Here is a 16779-nt window from a genome sequence, read left to right on the forward strand (position 1 = left end):
GAGTTTAACTTTTCATCTGAACTCCAGCAAATTAGACAAGTTTAAAAATTTTAAATGGAATCCTGTGTTGCTGGCCTGTTCTCCTTTATTTATTTATATATATATATATATATATATACACACAGTAGACCTTTATCTAAATAACATAAAATTGAATACACACAATGGTGAAATATATACACATGGACAGGTGTGGACCATATTATTTCTTGAATTTCCAACACTCCAATTCAAGCCAATGCAGGAGGCTTTCTCCAATACGCTAACTTCAGTGGAAACAGGATAGGATCTAGAATGGAGGATTTGCCAGAGGTTGGTAAAGAGGAGCTAATAGGACATAGAACAAACAGGAGTGGGTATTGCTGCATAGGAAGTATGCTGTTTGGGAAAATTAAATCCCACCTTTCAGTGTGTTGAGGCTGGAGAACTGATACATATCCCAAGGGAAGAAAAAGAAATTCAGACGACAGTAAAGGTTAGGCCAGACAGATGGTGAACAGAACTGGCATTAGTAAGGGTCACTGGAAATAGGGAAGATCTGGGAAGAAATTAATAGAGACATCCACAATTCAGAAATGAGATGGAAACGATTCAAGAAACTAGGACTCTGCAAATGGGATTTCAATTGTGAAGGAAACCGTGATGAGAAACAGATGAATAGACACGCCATAGTCTAACAGAGGAAGTTTATTATTAATCACAGTAGTGCCTGGAGGACCCCAATTAGGACTGAGACTCCTTTGTACTAGGCACTGTTCAAACACAGAGAAATGGACAGTCCCTACCCTACCAAGCGTGCATTCTCATTCAAGAGAAGACACATCAGTGGATAAAATAACACAGTAGGAATGGCCACAGGAGGTGGGGAAAACAGCAATAAGAGCGTGAGTTAATGTAAGCCGACTATATGCAGGGCTAGAGTGTTTTGAGTCTTTGTTTAGTTTTCATTGTAAGATACACAGAAGGGGGAAAGCACAAATATTAGATGCCCCATGAATAACAAATCTGTTTTGGGACCATTCATGATGAAATAAGACACCGTGTTGAAATGGAGAAGATAAGCTAGGTTTAAAGAAATGGGTTGATACAATAGCACAAAAGTCATCTGTTGTCTGCTGTGGGCAAGTAGGAGAAGGGATGAAATACCTGAGGGGAAACAATTCGTGGCGGAGTGGAGTTACCACAAGCACCAGAGGAACAATCTGATAGTCATGAAAAACGCAAAACAGTGATCCTGGAGAATAGACCAGAGAGGAAGAGAGAGCTGGGAATGTATAAAAGACAGAAATGGAAAACCCTTCAGAGCAATGCTTAGACAACAGAAATAAATCAAATTCTGATCAAATCAACAGGGAGATGTACGGGGGATGGAGTTGTATTTAGAGCTGCAGTGGGGTAAAGGAGAGGGGCTGGGACAAGGAGCCAAGGAAAGCGGTGGGTGAGGGTCTGGAATGAGAGGCCTGGTATGAGAAGTGGGCTGAGGAGCCTAGGATTTGGCAGGAGACTGGGAATCGGGCAGCCTGAAAGAGACAAAGGCAGAAGGGTCTACAACCACTCCCCTCAGGATCGGGAATAGAACACGGGATTCCTGAATATCAACATTCTTCTCCTGTCAGCAACTAACTGCAATCCACTGGCAAAATGTGCACCTCGTCTCCTTCTGGTGGTTGACCCACATAGAGATGACAACCTACTGCTACCAGTTACTCTGTTAGCTCAAGTGGCCAAGGTCTGTGTGGTGGCTCTAAAGGTTTTAACCCTGCTGAGTCGTTATTAGGGTGACCAGGCAGCAAGTGTGAAAAATCAGGACAGGAGGTGGAGGTAATAGGAGCCTATATAAGAAAAAGTCCCAAAAATTGAGACTGTCCCTATAAAATCGGGACATCTGGACACCCTAGTTGTTATGGTTCTGCAGGATGAAATTTCTGGTTTTTTTTTTTTTTTTTTTTCATTTTGTTTCTTATAAAAGCCTAAGAAACTATATATAAAACACTATGTTAAAAAGAACATTATGTTGGCAAAGTCACACACTTGACATTTAAGAAATGTCAGAATTCAGGCAGAATTATGCCAATGAAAGATTCCCCTACCCCAAAAGATATCCTCAGCCAGCCACTTAGGTAAGCTTTACATCAGCTTTTCAATGCTAGAACAACATTCAACCTACACTGCTAGAACAATGCAAAGCAGACTTAACCAGGTCCAAATCCAGGTTTATATTCTGATCTGGGTCAAAATATATCGGTGTTTAGATGGAGGGAACTCAGTTTGTGTTTATCTGTACTATTGATACAGGCCTGTTCGTTGTAGTAATGGAAATACCTTGTAAATATTGTCCCCTGATTCCAGCTGGGGTGACAATATAAATGCGTGTGCCTGCTCATGCACAGACATGCATCTAAAGGAAGATGGTCTGGTGCCTCTTACAGTCCGCATGCCATTTTACTGCTACCCATCCCCTGACATGCAGTCAGATTCTTGGTATAGGGAAGAACTCTCCTAATACCAACACGGCATGGTGTCATGGTTTGTGTGCACAACTCATCCCAATGCTCCTGGCTTTGTGTGTCCCTCAGTAAAATGGACATCTCAAAAATCACTATTCTTACTGGACTGATTGATTGCTAACCTGGTCTGGAGGGGACTGAACTGAACACAGAGCTCTGGCTCTCTGATGCACCAATTCATTGGACTCATTGCATGGCAGCTCAATAGAAGCACTTTAGCATGTTATATCCAATACCTGCATCCTCTTTTAGCTCCTCTGAGTGCAGATCCTCGCCAAGTGAGGTTGCATTTGTTGTTACTGCTGTACTTTCCTGCTGCATCTCTTCTGAGGTAAGTGCCTGGCATACGGGGGATGAAGGGTCACTCTGCATTGATCTGGTGGCACCATCAGCAGCGCCTGCTTTGCCTCCAGCATCTAAAACACCACATCACTTAATCTTAATTAAGTCACCAGCTGCAAAAGTGAAAACATCTTGCCATTCTCTTTCATTAGCGTAGGCACAGAGAGCCTATCACTTATCCTGCAGCATTCCTTGCAAGAGCTCGCTTTGGCAGCATGTGTCATTTTCAGAGGTGCTGGGTGCCTGCAGCTCCCAATGACATCCAGCAGGCCTTGTAGGTGCTCTGCACTGGCCACTGATATCTGGGTGCCTCAGTGTGCATGGAGGGGCTCCATTTTAGACACCCACCTTTCAAAATGTTGGATTAAATATTTGGGCACAACTGAAATCCAAACCTCTCTTGACATAGGGCCAGATTCTGATACTCTCCCACTGAGGAGTGAGGTCCTCTGCCGATAATCCCAACAGCTGTAAGCACTCTGACACCTTTTTAGCTTCCTAAGTATTTTCCAATGCAGGGAACATTCCTCAGTGGGAATACAAACTATGCTGTCTCTCGCTTCCCTGATCCTCTCTCAGCAAGTACAGGCTCAACACTACCATTGCAAATCAAGCAATTACTTCCAGCTTGGGCCAGCTCTCTCCAATGATGTGTATGTACACTGTCCACCTCTCACTAGATAACTTATATTTCTCAGTCCTAGACGCACCTCATTAGAAGTTCATGACAAGGCTGTCTTCTCCTTGGAATGATTTCATTACAAGTTTCTTAAACAGTGATTTAAAGGCGTTAATAGTCACAGACCGCTTCTTATTTTTTAATATCGAGACCATTTGCAGAGTACGTTTCTGCTCATTTGAGTGAGGGTATCAGAAGTCAGCCTACAAATGCTGCAGAGCTAATGCAATATTTTTATAGGCTGATCTCATCCAATCTGCCTCATAATCACGTTTGGTGAAAAGTTACTGTTCTTAAAATAGCCCCTGCAGTAGCACAGTTGCTATGATACAAGGAAAGGGGCGGGCGGGGGGAGAGTTCATTGCCTATGTTTCAGCTGATCGTGAAGCCAGCCTATACAGAATCACTGGCACGTTAACAGCTGTCTGCACTATTTGTAAGACAGAGCTTTTCTTCCATGTGCTATAAAACATTTTACATTTGATCAAATCTACGCTTCACAGCGAAAAGGGAAAAACTCCATGAATGTTTCCCAGGAGCAGAATGGGTGGCTCTGCTTTGTAAGTGCCCTGTGTTCTCCAAGAGATTGCTGCTGCTTTGGCAAGCCACCAAAGGCTGCACCACAATAATAAAGATACTGAGACAGAATGTTAGCTCCTTTAAATCATTGCCTAAGGAAACTGTAATGACTCATGAAATAAGACAGCCCTGTCGATGACCTTCTAATGAGGAGTGTCTAAGACTGAGAACTATGAGGTCCCTGGTCAGAGGTGGACACCACATCCTCAGAGCACTGTAGAGATGTGGCTGGAGCTGGAAGCAAGTGCATTGATTTGCAGGGGTGAAACTGACCCCATAGATTTTTGAGCAAGGGTGGGGGGAAAGAGGGTAACTTTATACTCATGGATGAGGAAAACATGAGAGAATCTACACCACCAGAATGCCACGGAAAGTGATCTCGGGAAGAAGCAATGCTCTTCCATGCTGGAATAATCAGCCCATTACTGTGCAATGCAGTCAAGGAACAACCTTATCATTAACTTGCTCCTGCCACTCTACAAGCCCTGGGGTGATGTGCATCCCCCAGTGATGAAGGAAATCCTCAGAAGTGGCACAGGTCGGGCCGAGTTAACAGGAGACAGCAACCTATGGTTAATGAAAGCTGCTGCATCATTTCCAGTCGTGCCCATTGGGCTACATTGTCCCTAGCCTGGACTCAGCCACGCCGGGGAGGAAAGGGGAGTGAGACTGCTCACATTGTGGCACCAGCCATGGGACAGGGGTGAGCAGGGGATGCTTGCTGGCTATTCCCTGCTAAGCGTAAGTGGGCTTTGGCCGTGGCCAGAAGTAGGACGACAGTAAACTTCACTTTGAGAAGGCAGGTGGTAACTTACCACCTGTCTGCAGAGCAAGGCAGGTAGAGGCTCTGATGGATAGTTCCTCCCTGGGCTGCTCTTGCATTGAAGCAGCTCCTGTGCCGGACCTTACCCAGAGCTGGCCCGAATGGCCCTGTTAGGGATGCTGCTCAGTTTCTGCAGCCTGGTGTAGTGCAGTATGTGAGTTAGCAGAGGGGCACCCTGTACGGATGGAGTGTGTCCCTGCTGCTGTAAAGCGGTGACGGCGGGTTAGCAGGTTTCTCAGACTTGATCTCCATCTCTCACTGTTGGATTATTTTACCGATGTCAGCAGGTACCGGGGTGTGGAGATAGGCACCTAAATACCTTCATGAATCCCTCCCCAGATGCTCAGCAGGAGAGCAGAGTCCAAAAGAGAAACAAGGGATTTAGACATTTATTGTGGTGTGCTCAGCACAATGCTGCTGCTCTGACAATTGCAGTTTATTGCTGTGAGTGTCCATTAAAAAAAGGATTGACTCTGAAAAGATTAGAATGCCGCTGCCACAGCATTATCGTCGTCTGAGTAGGCTTCTCATCAGTTATTAAAAGAGATTCTGGTCAATTTTTAACAGCAGTTAATAAACTGAATATGTTAATAAAGCCATAAAATAGCCTCTGAGATTCAAAACATCCATTGTCTTTGGAAGGAAATAACATGGAGCATATTATATTGTCCTTTGGTTGCCCATAACTCACACACTCCTGTCTAGACACCTGTGTGGCATTGTAAATTTGCCTGATGGTTTTATAGACTCCATGTAACTGTAACATAGAGAAGTTTTTTTTTTAAAAAAGGGGGAGTGTATGGGGGGGGGGGAAATACCCAGCCAGTCCATTTCCAACTGACCTTTTAAAAACCCTATTCCCATTGGTCGCTGTTTATTAAACTAGGCTTATCTGTTTTTTGCTAAAATTGTTTTAATACATAGCCCCTATTCAACCAGGTCTCAGTGACAAGTGACAAGCTGATCCAATCCTACTGCTAAAATTGGCTTTGATGTGCTCTATATCACTTGTCTGTACTGCTCTCTTAAAAACCCATAACTACCCGTGTCTTCAAATTCAGAGATCACTGAAAACCATGGAGACAAGTCCTGAGAAGTCTACTAGATAGACACACACACACGACGTGTGTGTGTGTGTGTGTGTCCACATACATTTCTCAGGGCTTGGTTATGCGGTGGGGTAGTGCGCTGCACAGGAGTGTAATTTTGAAAGTGCACTAACGTGTTGCACGTTAATTGGTCAATTGTGCTGCTGCACTTTAACATACTATATGAAAGCGCGCTAGGGAATCTTTCGTGCACACCCTGTGGAGTCTACATGGAACAATTAATGCGCAATATGTTAGTGTGCTTTAGAAACCGGAGCCCCGTAAAGCACCATGTAGAGAAGCTCTCAGACTTAGCTTTATCTATCTAGTAGTACCAATATGCTACCAGACCAAATATTGGTCTAGAATAAAGAGCAAAAGAGTTCAATGAAAAACTCATCATATTTAACAGCCAAAAATATGAAAAACTTCTATTTTAAAATAAGTTGGCCATGTAGGTTTATAGCTTGTACTTAAGATACATACACATAGCTTTTCTGCAGTTATGACAGGCTTCTCTGTTTAAAATGCTCACTTTCTGTTCAGTTACTCTCCATCATTGCCTCATCAAGTGTCATTATGAGGGTTATTTATAGATTTGGAATTTTGTTTTAAATGAGGCAATATAATTATTGCTCCTATTAGTTTCAATAAAATATTCCACCTCTCCAATTGGACTGACTCAGCCGGCCCCTCTTCCCTCATAACACCATCTGTTACAAAGTTCTCAGCCTCAAGGGGGAAAGGCTTTTTTTTTTTTTTAAAGCTATCTTTAGAAAAAAAAATGGCTGTCAGAAGTTGGGTCTGTGATGCTGGGAACACACCAAACCTGGAAGAATGCTAAACTCTTTCAGGAACAGGTCTTTTGTTCATTTAGAAGCATCTGTTTGGGGGCCTTAGACGAGTAACATACAGAATCACAAACCTTCCTGCATATGTATGGCAAGTTATAATCTTGCATTCAGTCATTGCTTCACACTTGTTATGTATTCAGGTAAGCTTTTAAAAATAACAGTACTAAATGCCTCTCTCTTCTGTAGGAATGAAGAACTCATGTAATTAGAAGACACCTTGTACTAAACTTGGTTTACCAGAAAGACAGCAGAAAATACGGATTAATATCATTCTATGAGATCTGAATTCATGGATTGTACTTGCTAGCTTCATTACTGAATACTTCTGTATAGCTGAGTTCACATAAGCTTTACTGAGTTTCTTGGCAATCTGAGTAGAAGGGTTTATGGCAGTTGCAAAAAATATGGTTGAATTCATGTCCTGTGTAAATCTCCTGAGAGTGGAATGACACCCAAGATGGAGTTACACCATAAACCAACTGGATATGTTGAGTGACTCCAGGTATGAAACTGATCCAATGATCAAACTAGTCACGTTTTTTTGTTTTTTTTCCCGACTGTGGGTTCTTATCATTTCTTGCTGTCATGTGTTTCCAGCCCTCATGTGAAGGACAACAATAAAAAACAAAGATAGGTTTTACTTGCCTTGTTCCATCATCTCCAGAAGACCTTTCTTAATGAGTTCATCCCGACCTGGCCTTGCAGTAATCTTCTTCTCTAACACTGCAAAAATGATAGTATAACATAGAAAATCAGCAAACAATGGATGGAAGTAGACACATAAGACAACTCAATATGAAAGCTGCAACAGGTGGGTTCTCTAGTCCCACACGTAGTGAGCTGACCAGAGGAGGACTACACAGTTGGAGTTTTAGAGGCCAGTTCAGTGTGTTTTCATTGCTAGACCAGTGGTAGTAATGCTAGCCAAGGTGCAGGATACTGAAAAGATCAAAGTTTCCAAAAGGGGTCTGAACAATCATGTTCATATCCAGATCCAAAGTTCAAGGGTGTTGCAGACTGGGTCTTTGATTGGACCCATTACACATAGGTCCCAGCTATCTGGTTTTCAGTCTAAACTTTCCCCAAGTTCAGGAGATGTTCAGGTCCTGGTTTGGATTCAGACCTCTCTGTACAAGGCAGTAGAAAAAAAAAGTTAATGTGTGTGACTGATTTGCAGGGGGAAGACAATGAAACCATCCCCACCAGTCTTTCTTGCCCACTAACCAATGTGTGCCTCTCTTAAACCATGTATTTTGTATTATTTGTTGAATATATTATTGCACCTGCTTGATCTTCATCCACAAGGCTAGGCCTTTATGTGTCCTCCTTGCGTAGGAATTTGTCTAGTAAATCACCAGCTAATTCCATTCACAGAATGAAAAAAGGGGGTTTCCAATCTCTCTCTTCCTTTTTCTTACATCTCTAACTACCTTCCATTCTGTGAATGAACCCCTTCTGTGTATCAGAGGAATTTGCCAAGTTTAAGAGAAGAGTGAATCTGATTTAAATCTAGAAAAGGAAACCCTGTGAGTTATCAAACCACCAGAGAAATGCAGCTGCATGGTGTTGAGAATGGTGGCAATATCACTGTGTTCTCTCTCCTGATAGCACTCTAGCTTCCATGGTCAGGGGCAAGAAGAAGTAGAGCCCTCATGCAATGGAACTAGAATGGTTCTGCTATGCACAGTGTGGGAAGAGAGATGCTGGGAGCCCACACGGGGAGTGTGCAACATTTCACACCAGGGATTCATGCTCCCAAGTCCACAGAGAAGAGGCTCCCCATGTCTTAGAGTAGAAAGGTATGTCAGAGGATGAGTCAAAGGCTGGCAAGTGGATTCAAGGCTACCAAGATGCAGCAGTCATTGCTACCAAGGAGCAGGGATGTACATCATGTGGTAGGTACTATACTCTCGATGGTGCAGTAGCACGTATAGAGCAGCCCTGCAGAGTGTGTTCCTTCTTACATGATCCCCACAGAGCACCCATGTGCCCAGTCAGTTTGCATCAGCCCATGCACAGGTACAAGGAGTCACTCCTTAGAATCTCAGGAAAAGACAAGTGACTCTTGTTTCTGAGTGCTGTACTCTGGGGGTGTCTTCAGAGATTCAAGAGCGCAGACGCTCTCCCTCACACTGTGGTCTGCTGGGCACATCTTTAACACAGTGGCTGACACTTTCAGGAAGGAATGTCTACATTCTGTAGAGTGTTCTGGTTAAGAGTCCAGCCCTACCAGTCAGAGTAGCTCCCTCTTGTCGTTTTCCATAATGTTAGCGTGACCTCCTCAAAAAGTCAGAACAATATATGGAGTCCTGTTTCTAGCAACTGTTCTCATGCAGAGAAAGTTCCTGAGGAGTGAAATGATGACTGCAAACTTCATTTAAGTTTGCACGGTACAGAGAAGACACCCTGTAGTAGTTTGACTGCCACTGAATTTACTGAATTAGTTGTATCAAGAATTGCTAGGATTAATTCCTATGCCCTGTTGGTAATAAACTAAGGGTGTCTGGGTCAAAAGATGCTCTGGGTGTTTTGCTTTGGCTGAAACAGAATAACTGTGTTTTCTGATCATAACATTCATTTTCCATTATATCTGTCACTGGTGACTAATACAGTTGAATAATATGCTATGTTTAGAGTTCCTAATAAAAATTCCCTGCCCAAAACCAAGAATTTAAAAATAAGATTAAATACAATATACATGTACAAAAATACATGTTTAGAAAATTGAAAAAATCACCACCAGCAACCAGAAACCTCAATTATGTGGTGTATGGCTACTATTTATATGGGAAGCTTTGGGAGATGTCACTAAGCTATAGGAAGTAGAGCTGGTCATATTCTATTACTTAGAGTCATTATTTAATGCATTTTAATATTTTTGTTAAGTAATTTATCTGATTCATCCATTTTTCTCAGTATCTGACCTAGTATTCTTGTTTTTATTCTGAATGCAAGGGGCCAGATTAGCACCACCATATAGCCACAGAGCTATTGCAGTGCAAGCTGCCTTACACTGTCCCTCTGATGTGCATTAACCCTGACCTGGAGAATGTATCTCTTGGAAATACCTGAATTCATGTCAGTCCATCACCTCTCTGCTAAGTGCCAACACAGGGATCAGTTATGAAGTTGTGGCTTCTTTTTTTTCTTTTTCTTTTTTGGCACTGTAGACACCCATCCTAAGGTCCCCACTAAGACCTGGATTGATACCATTGACTTCTTTCACAAAGGCCACTAAGAGCCCCTCAGCTGGTAATTACTTTGAGACACATGGATGAGGAGCTAATTCCAAGTAGTCATGGAATGTTCTTTTAGCCTTTCTTGGGATTTTAAGTAGATTGGAAGGAATAGTAATGAAATCCCTCCTACACTCAGCTTTACCAGAAGGGCTAGACTTTGATACCCTCCCTCATTTTCAGTAGCACCTTACTCCACGAGTGGTCCTCTGACTTCAATGGCACTAATCATATCTAAGGTACTATTCAACATAAGGTATCACAGTCTGGCCTTTAAATTAGAAGCCCCAGATAATGCTGCGGCATCTTCATCCCTTACAAAGAGCAGTGAAGAGCAAAAATGGGGAGGTGAGACGGCGGACAACCTGATAAATCGAGCTTTAGATTTTGCTCTTTGCTGACTGGATTGGTAGAAATCCTGGTCTTTAAAATTTTGTGGCCAAGAGGTCAAATCATAATGGTTCCTTCTGACCTTAAAATGTCTGAAATCTATGACAGGCCAGATTCTTACACTTCCATTTAGAAACAGCTCATCAATAACCTGCCCTACTTCGGCAAACTCTGCTCATTTTTCTTCACAGGGTGGACTTTGCCTTGCACTGAATCAAGCTGTTGCTCATCCCATACCTGCTGACGTTTGCTTTAGTTTTTCGTTTTTCTTTTTCCTCCACTTCCATGGTTTGAAGATCCTGCCCAATGTTGCCAGCTTGCTGTTCCTTCTCACAGGCGGCGTTCTAATCCCTGAGACCAGATATTCAGAATGCATTGCAGGGGACTGCTCCATCTCATCTGAGAGGCAAAAACAGAACAAAGCTGCTTGTTAAAAGAAAATAAGACCAAGTATTTCAGAAGAGGCTTAGTAAGGCGGCGGGGGCGGGGAAAGTATGGTGGTTATTCCAGCTAAAAGAGCATTCGGTTTCGTCACCAAGCAATGTAGTGCAAGACAGGGAAATGAAGTCATTGGAGCCCTTAAAGTAGAGGGACTAGATCCATGGATGCTGAGCAGGGAGGTATGTGCCGGCAAGGCTTTTTGTACTGCCGGGGGGACCTTTCTTGGCTTTGTATCTCACTCATCACCACTGACTCCAAGCACCTGGTATCTGAGTGACTCTATTGCAGCCTCCCTCAAGGAGTCCATTGGGGGCTAGGTCCATGGAGTTTGAGCTCTGGTGGAGGAGAATTTGTGCATTCCCAGTCTGCCCTGACCATGCTCCCATCTTGACCAGTGATGCTCACTTTTTGGCATGATTCCCTACAGCCTTCCCCCAGCCCAAGGGAGGTGTTGGCTTTGTAACTCCCATTCCCTCCACAACAGACTATCTCATGCTTCCTCAATGAGAGAATCCTCTGCCAGACTCTTACTCCAACAAAAGCACCAGATGAATGTGGCCCTGTGTGAGAGAGGGGGACGTTGTAGCTTTAAATGTAATGTTGGACTTGGGAGCTCACTTTCTGCCTTGGCCTATGAAGGGATCAAACTGGAAGTGAAATGAAAGGAAGGAGCCTTGTGCTAACAACCCACAAGAATTGCTAGTCACAGGCTGAGTTAGTAAGGATGGCCCAGGGGTGGGGTCACTAGCCCGTAACATACGAGACGGAGGTTCAGTTCCCTGCTCTGTCACGTTTCCAGTGTGACATTGGGCAAGTAACTGTCTCTCTGTGCTTGTTACCTCTGGAGATGATCGCACTTCTCTACCTCACGTGGGGTATTGTGTGGAATAAGTGCTCAAATGCTAGTGTAATGAAGGCCACATATGTACTCGAGGCCGGTAGACAGTAATAATAACTGCTGCAGCAACACCTAACACTTACACAGCTCTTTCCAGCTTTAAAGTGGTTTATAAAAACTGATTAATTTACGCCACGCCTGTGTGGTAGGTGAGTATTAGTTTCATTCTACCAGTGTGGAAATCGAGGCACAGAAAGGTGAAAAGAGATATTTGTACAAGTGACCACTGATTTTTGGGTGCCCAACGTGAGACACCTTGGGACTGACTTTCACAGGTGCTGAGCAGCTGCAGCCCCTAATGACTTCAGCAGGCATGCTAGTATGCAGCACTTTTGTGTGAATGAGGCCCACGTGGTGTCAAGTTAAGCACCTAAAACTATTGGCCATTTTGGAATATTTAAGTCTAAGAGGCTTGCTGAAAGTCAGAGAGGAAGTTAGTGACATAGCTAGGATGAGCTCCCAGGAGGGGACTTCCTGGTTCCCAATTCTGTGCTCAAACCACAGGGAGGGACTGTCTTTGTGCTCTGCGTTTGTACAGCGCCTAGCACAATGGGTGGGGCTCCTAGGTGCAATGCTAATGCAAATAATAATAATAGTAATAATTAATTAATAAAATAGTCTCCTGAAAATGAACTGTCATCACATAACTACTATAGAACACATCTATTTCTATGAACTGGCTCAGAATTTATGTATGAGGATAGATTGTTTGGTATGTAGTACTTAAGCAAAACCACAAACAGCTATTACACTGATATGTTCCTTAAGGAAATTGGGGAAGATGGGAAAATTCGAAGGCATTTCATCCAGCAAAACCACAGAAGCACACAGGTAATGCTTCAGGTGGACAACTGGTTCAGACATTTTCAATATTTTGTCTTCACATGACTGTTCATTTTGTTTATAGCCAAGCTTCGCATGGAACAATAAAGACTGAATAATGACAGGCTTCTGCCAGCCATTACCATGAAAGATAGCACAGCTCCATAAACAAGGATATTGATGACACTGTTGAGATGTGTTTTTGGACACCCATACACTAATTCCCAAGAGTGATGCTTCTGTCCATCACCCAGCCATGTCATGAGAGTGAAAATTATAAAACAATTTGCATATCTTTTTCAACAATCCATTACAATTTAAATGAGCAGTGTGGAGCAATGAGTATATAAACATTTCTGAGCCATTGGCCTCTGGAAACTAAAATGACAATAATTTGTTTTGTGAATAGTGGAGAAGAAAACTAAATATGGTATTTTAATGGGTTGGTTTTTTTTAAATTGACAGGGTGCAAATACATAAATCTTAGTGTAAAGGTGGGGATTTCCAAGAAAACAGGAAATAATTTTGAAAAAAATATTAAACACAGTGGGGGGAAGAAGTCATTCTCCTTTCATTTAATTTAGAAAATATTGGTATTAAATATTGATATTACTGATGAACTATTAAACAGAGAAAAGTTAAATACTTTGTCACATTAGTTAGCAGAACTGAACAATGGATGCAACAGGGAATGGATCACTTGATGATTACGTGTTCTGTTCATTCTTTCTGGGGCACCTGGCACTGGCCACTGTCGGAAGACAGGATACTGGACTGGATGGACCTTTGGTCTGACCCAGTATGGCCATTCTTATGTTGTCTAGAAAAGATAGACTTTGTGAATTTCAGTCTGGAAGTATATGCTGAATGAAGACCAGGAAACAGCAATGGGGCATAGCACCTGAGGGGAACTGCAGAATGGCAACCTTTTAACTGCCACTAGAATGCAGGAATCTCTTGGGCTGTGTTTTTTTTTCCCAATTATATATTTGAAAATAAGAAGTATGCTGAAAATGAAACTGTGAGGCATTGCAACTTTTCCTTATTATTGAGACAGCAATGATAACAGAAAATGACACACCGTAGATCTGCTATTATGATTATTTTAAAGCTATAACAGATGCAGCAGAAAATGGCATTTCGTCCTTCCTCGTGACAGCCATTGTAATGGGAACGTGAACATTTATGAAATTAGTCTCTCTCATGCCTAAGGCTGCAAATCAGATCCCCAGTGGTAGAATGGAAGCTACTGTGGGGGTCAGGGCAATCTCCAAGAAGCTATCCCTGTGCTTGCCTACATTCTTATGCACCGCTGCTTAAGCAATTCCAATTGTCCTGGGAGTTTTTCAAACATGTAAGTGGTGATTAGATGAGCCAGCTGATTTTAGAGGATGTCTTGACAGGTTGCTCACCCCACTACATTTCATTCAGGATTTAGACATCTGCAAAGTAGTTTAAGCATTGCTCACATGTTTCACTGACCAACTCTAGCTTAACATCACTGTAGCATCTTTGTCTGAAACCAGGAAATCAAGGCATGCCTAGGAAATAAACCTCATCCCAAATTCGGTGCATCTCTAGCAAAGTTTACTTACTCCCCTGGGATTGTCTTCAAAGCCGACAGCAGAGGAGTTTACAAAGACTGTCAGAAAGGGGCACCAGTAGCTATTAGGAGTTGTGCAGTTGATGGTGTTCCTCCAAAGTTATTTGCAATGTCCCTATTTACTCTTGCCTGTTACTCTTGGGCATTTTAATTAATGGTAGCCAGAAGGAACAGTTCCAGTGTTCAGACCCCACTTATATTTCTCTAATGAAGAAGCAGGAGGTGGGTCTAGCAAGGAAGGAAAAGAAGAGGTGTTCTATGTTTGACAAAGTGTTAAGCTTGGATGGGGTAATGTGGCATCCACTCTACCACCTTGAGGTCTCCAAAGGGTATTGAATTGAGTTAACTTGATAACTATGTCTTATTGTCTGGTTCTTAGCTCAGCACATGGGGTGAGTTTCAGTTCATTTTAATTTTGAAGAATAATTAGAAGAAATAAGTATGCTTAGTGAGGGGAAGTAAAAGCAAAGTTATAGACAATAGTTATATAGAGGGCTGCTGTCAAAAAACAGCTGGCACTGGCAAAAGCAAAGGTGCAGTAGTGAAATGGAATTGGAGAGCTTGATCCAAAAAAGGGCAGGAGATGAGGACTGATGAGCAACAGGAGCAAGAGAAGAACAAACTGAGACAGGGAAGTCTGTACTGTGAGCTTGACTTTGCCTTGGATTTGAGGAAACTTTGACAATGCAGGGAGGGCAGAGAGTTAACTCCATTGTTTATTTTCTTTTATGGGAAAATGTAGCAGCCCCTAGGAGGCCATTCCAGCTGACATAATTTAGAGCAGCCTTGAGACTGCTCAAAATTATGCTGGGGTTGCACTGGAGCCTGCCTGTCCACCAGGAATGGGGGGTATAAAGGTGGCATCTTCCCTCAGGTCCTGCTTATCCAGACTCAAGATTTAGTCCTTTAAATTTAATTTAAAACTCCCTGAAATATGGACACAGACGATGAAGGCTGGAAAGGGAAGACTAATTTTAGGGCGGGTAAGACCAATCCTCCACTGCAGACTTTGGTATGTCTTCTAACTTTATTGATATAAAAATTTGTAACAAGGCACATACAGTTCTAAGGAAACTGATTTAATTGCCTAATATTTTCTTACTGTATGCAGTTCTCAGGTTTTGCACCGTCCGACTGAGAAGGAGAAAAATAAAAATGGAAACAATGTAAGACAGATGTCCTGAAGTCATATCAAGGGAATGGTCTTCCTGGCAATAAGAACCATGTGAAACCCCTCAGAGTTCATCTTTACTCAAATCCTTTTTTTCTTTTTTGTGGGTTGGCTATTTGGGAGATAAGAAGACTACTGCACAGAATGTAAGCAGTTCCCACATGCTGCAGCGACTACTGAAGTGGCACGCACATCTAAATATCAGCCAGATCCTGCAGCCAGCAAGCTGCCCGGGCTTGCCAACTCTCCAACCATTTTCTGAAGCATTCAGCACATTTTTGGATCTGCAGTTAATATTTTAATTATGTTAAATATAATGTGGTTATTTCTCTTTTTTTGAGTCTGATTGCCTGGGGCTGGTCTGCATGCTTATGTAAAAGATGCACAGGAAATGTAAACAACTGGAAGCCAAATCAGATTTTCATCATCAGGAAAGGTGACCATGAGCAACAGCTTGAAGAGCATTCCAGCGTGGAAGGACATGAGAGAACCTTTACACAAGGGCATGTAAGCACAAGCTTAGCTCATAGCAGGGACTTAACACAAGTGGGGCTGGTTGCTGTTCTGCAAGTCACAACTGGGCAAGACAGTCAAATCTGCAACCCTCCACCTAGAGACATCTGGCAGCTTCTCTGTGACCAGCACATGGCCCTTTGACACCACTCCCAGAAGTAATGGTCCCAACAGTGGTGCTTCTGGATTCTGGAAATGATACACTTGCACCAGAAACATGGACTGGAGAAGGCTGTTACAATTTGATTTCCAGAACTCTGTTAATGAAGGTACCACAACCCAGAATGGTTTAAAATGAACACAGTTGCTGCTTGGACTGTTCGATGGTTATCCCATCAGTAAACTTTCACACCTTTCACTGTCATTTATCCTTTATATATGTGTGGTACATAGTGAGTGTGCTTGTGAGGAAAATAGACATTTTCAGACTAGATCGGGCCAATAGTCATCTCAGGCCAGTATCCTGTCACGGCAAGTGGTCTGTTCCAAATACTTCAGAGGAAGGTGCAATGGCGATTGGTGCTTTGTTAAGTACAGTAGAGATTGAGTCGTTCAGTCGTCAGTGGCAGCAGTCCAAGATCCAGGATATGTCAACTCAAAGCCAGGGAAGGGATTCTGTGACCAGTGGTGTCACAGAATAAACCAGGCAAGAGGGGAGAAAACCATTTTGAAGAAAAAAGCTTCTAATGGGAGATCAGATCAGAACAATTACGTTAGTTGAATTAAGAGAGAACTACTGGGGCCTGGTTTCAGAGTGATAGCTGTGTTATTCTGTATCAGCAAAAACTACAAGGAGTCCATGCATCTGATGAAGTGGGTTCTAGCCCACAAAA

General features: G+C 42.7%; 1 protein-coding gene across 7 annotated transcripts in view; it reads right to left on the minus strand.

Moving 5' to 3' along the window:
* PHACTR3 (phosphatase and actin regulator 3) overlaps window positions 1–16779 on the minus strand; it is a 160387-nt gene that overhangs the window by 63878 nt on the left and 79730 nt on the right. For all 7 annotated transcript variants that reach the window (XM_073309199.2, XM_073309198.2, XM_073309201.2 and 4 more), the window contains 3 exons: window positions 10736–10897; window positions 7518–7595; window positions 2744–2923 (listed from right to left, as the gene is read on the minus strand). In XM_073309199.2, the coding sequence (XP_073165300.2) occupies window positions 2744–2923; window positions 7518–7595; window positions 10736–10897 (420 nt within the window). The remainder of the gene's footprint in view (window positions 1–2743; window positions 2924–7517; window positions 7596–10735; window positions 10898–16779) is intronic.

Source organism: Lepidochelys kempii, chromosome 13 (genome assembly GCF_965140285.1).
Source record: "Lepidochelys kempii isolate rLepKem1 chromosome 13, rLepKem1.hap1, whole genome shotgun sequence".
NCBI lineage: Eukaryota > Metazoa > Chordata > Testudines > Cheloniidae > Lepidochelys > Lepidochelys kempii.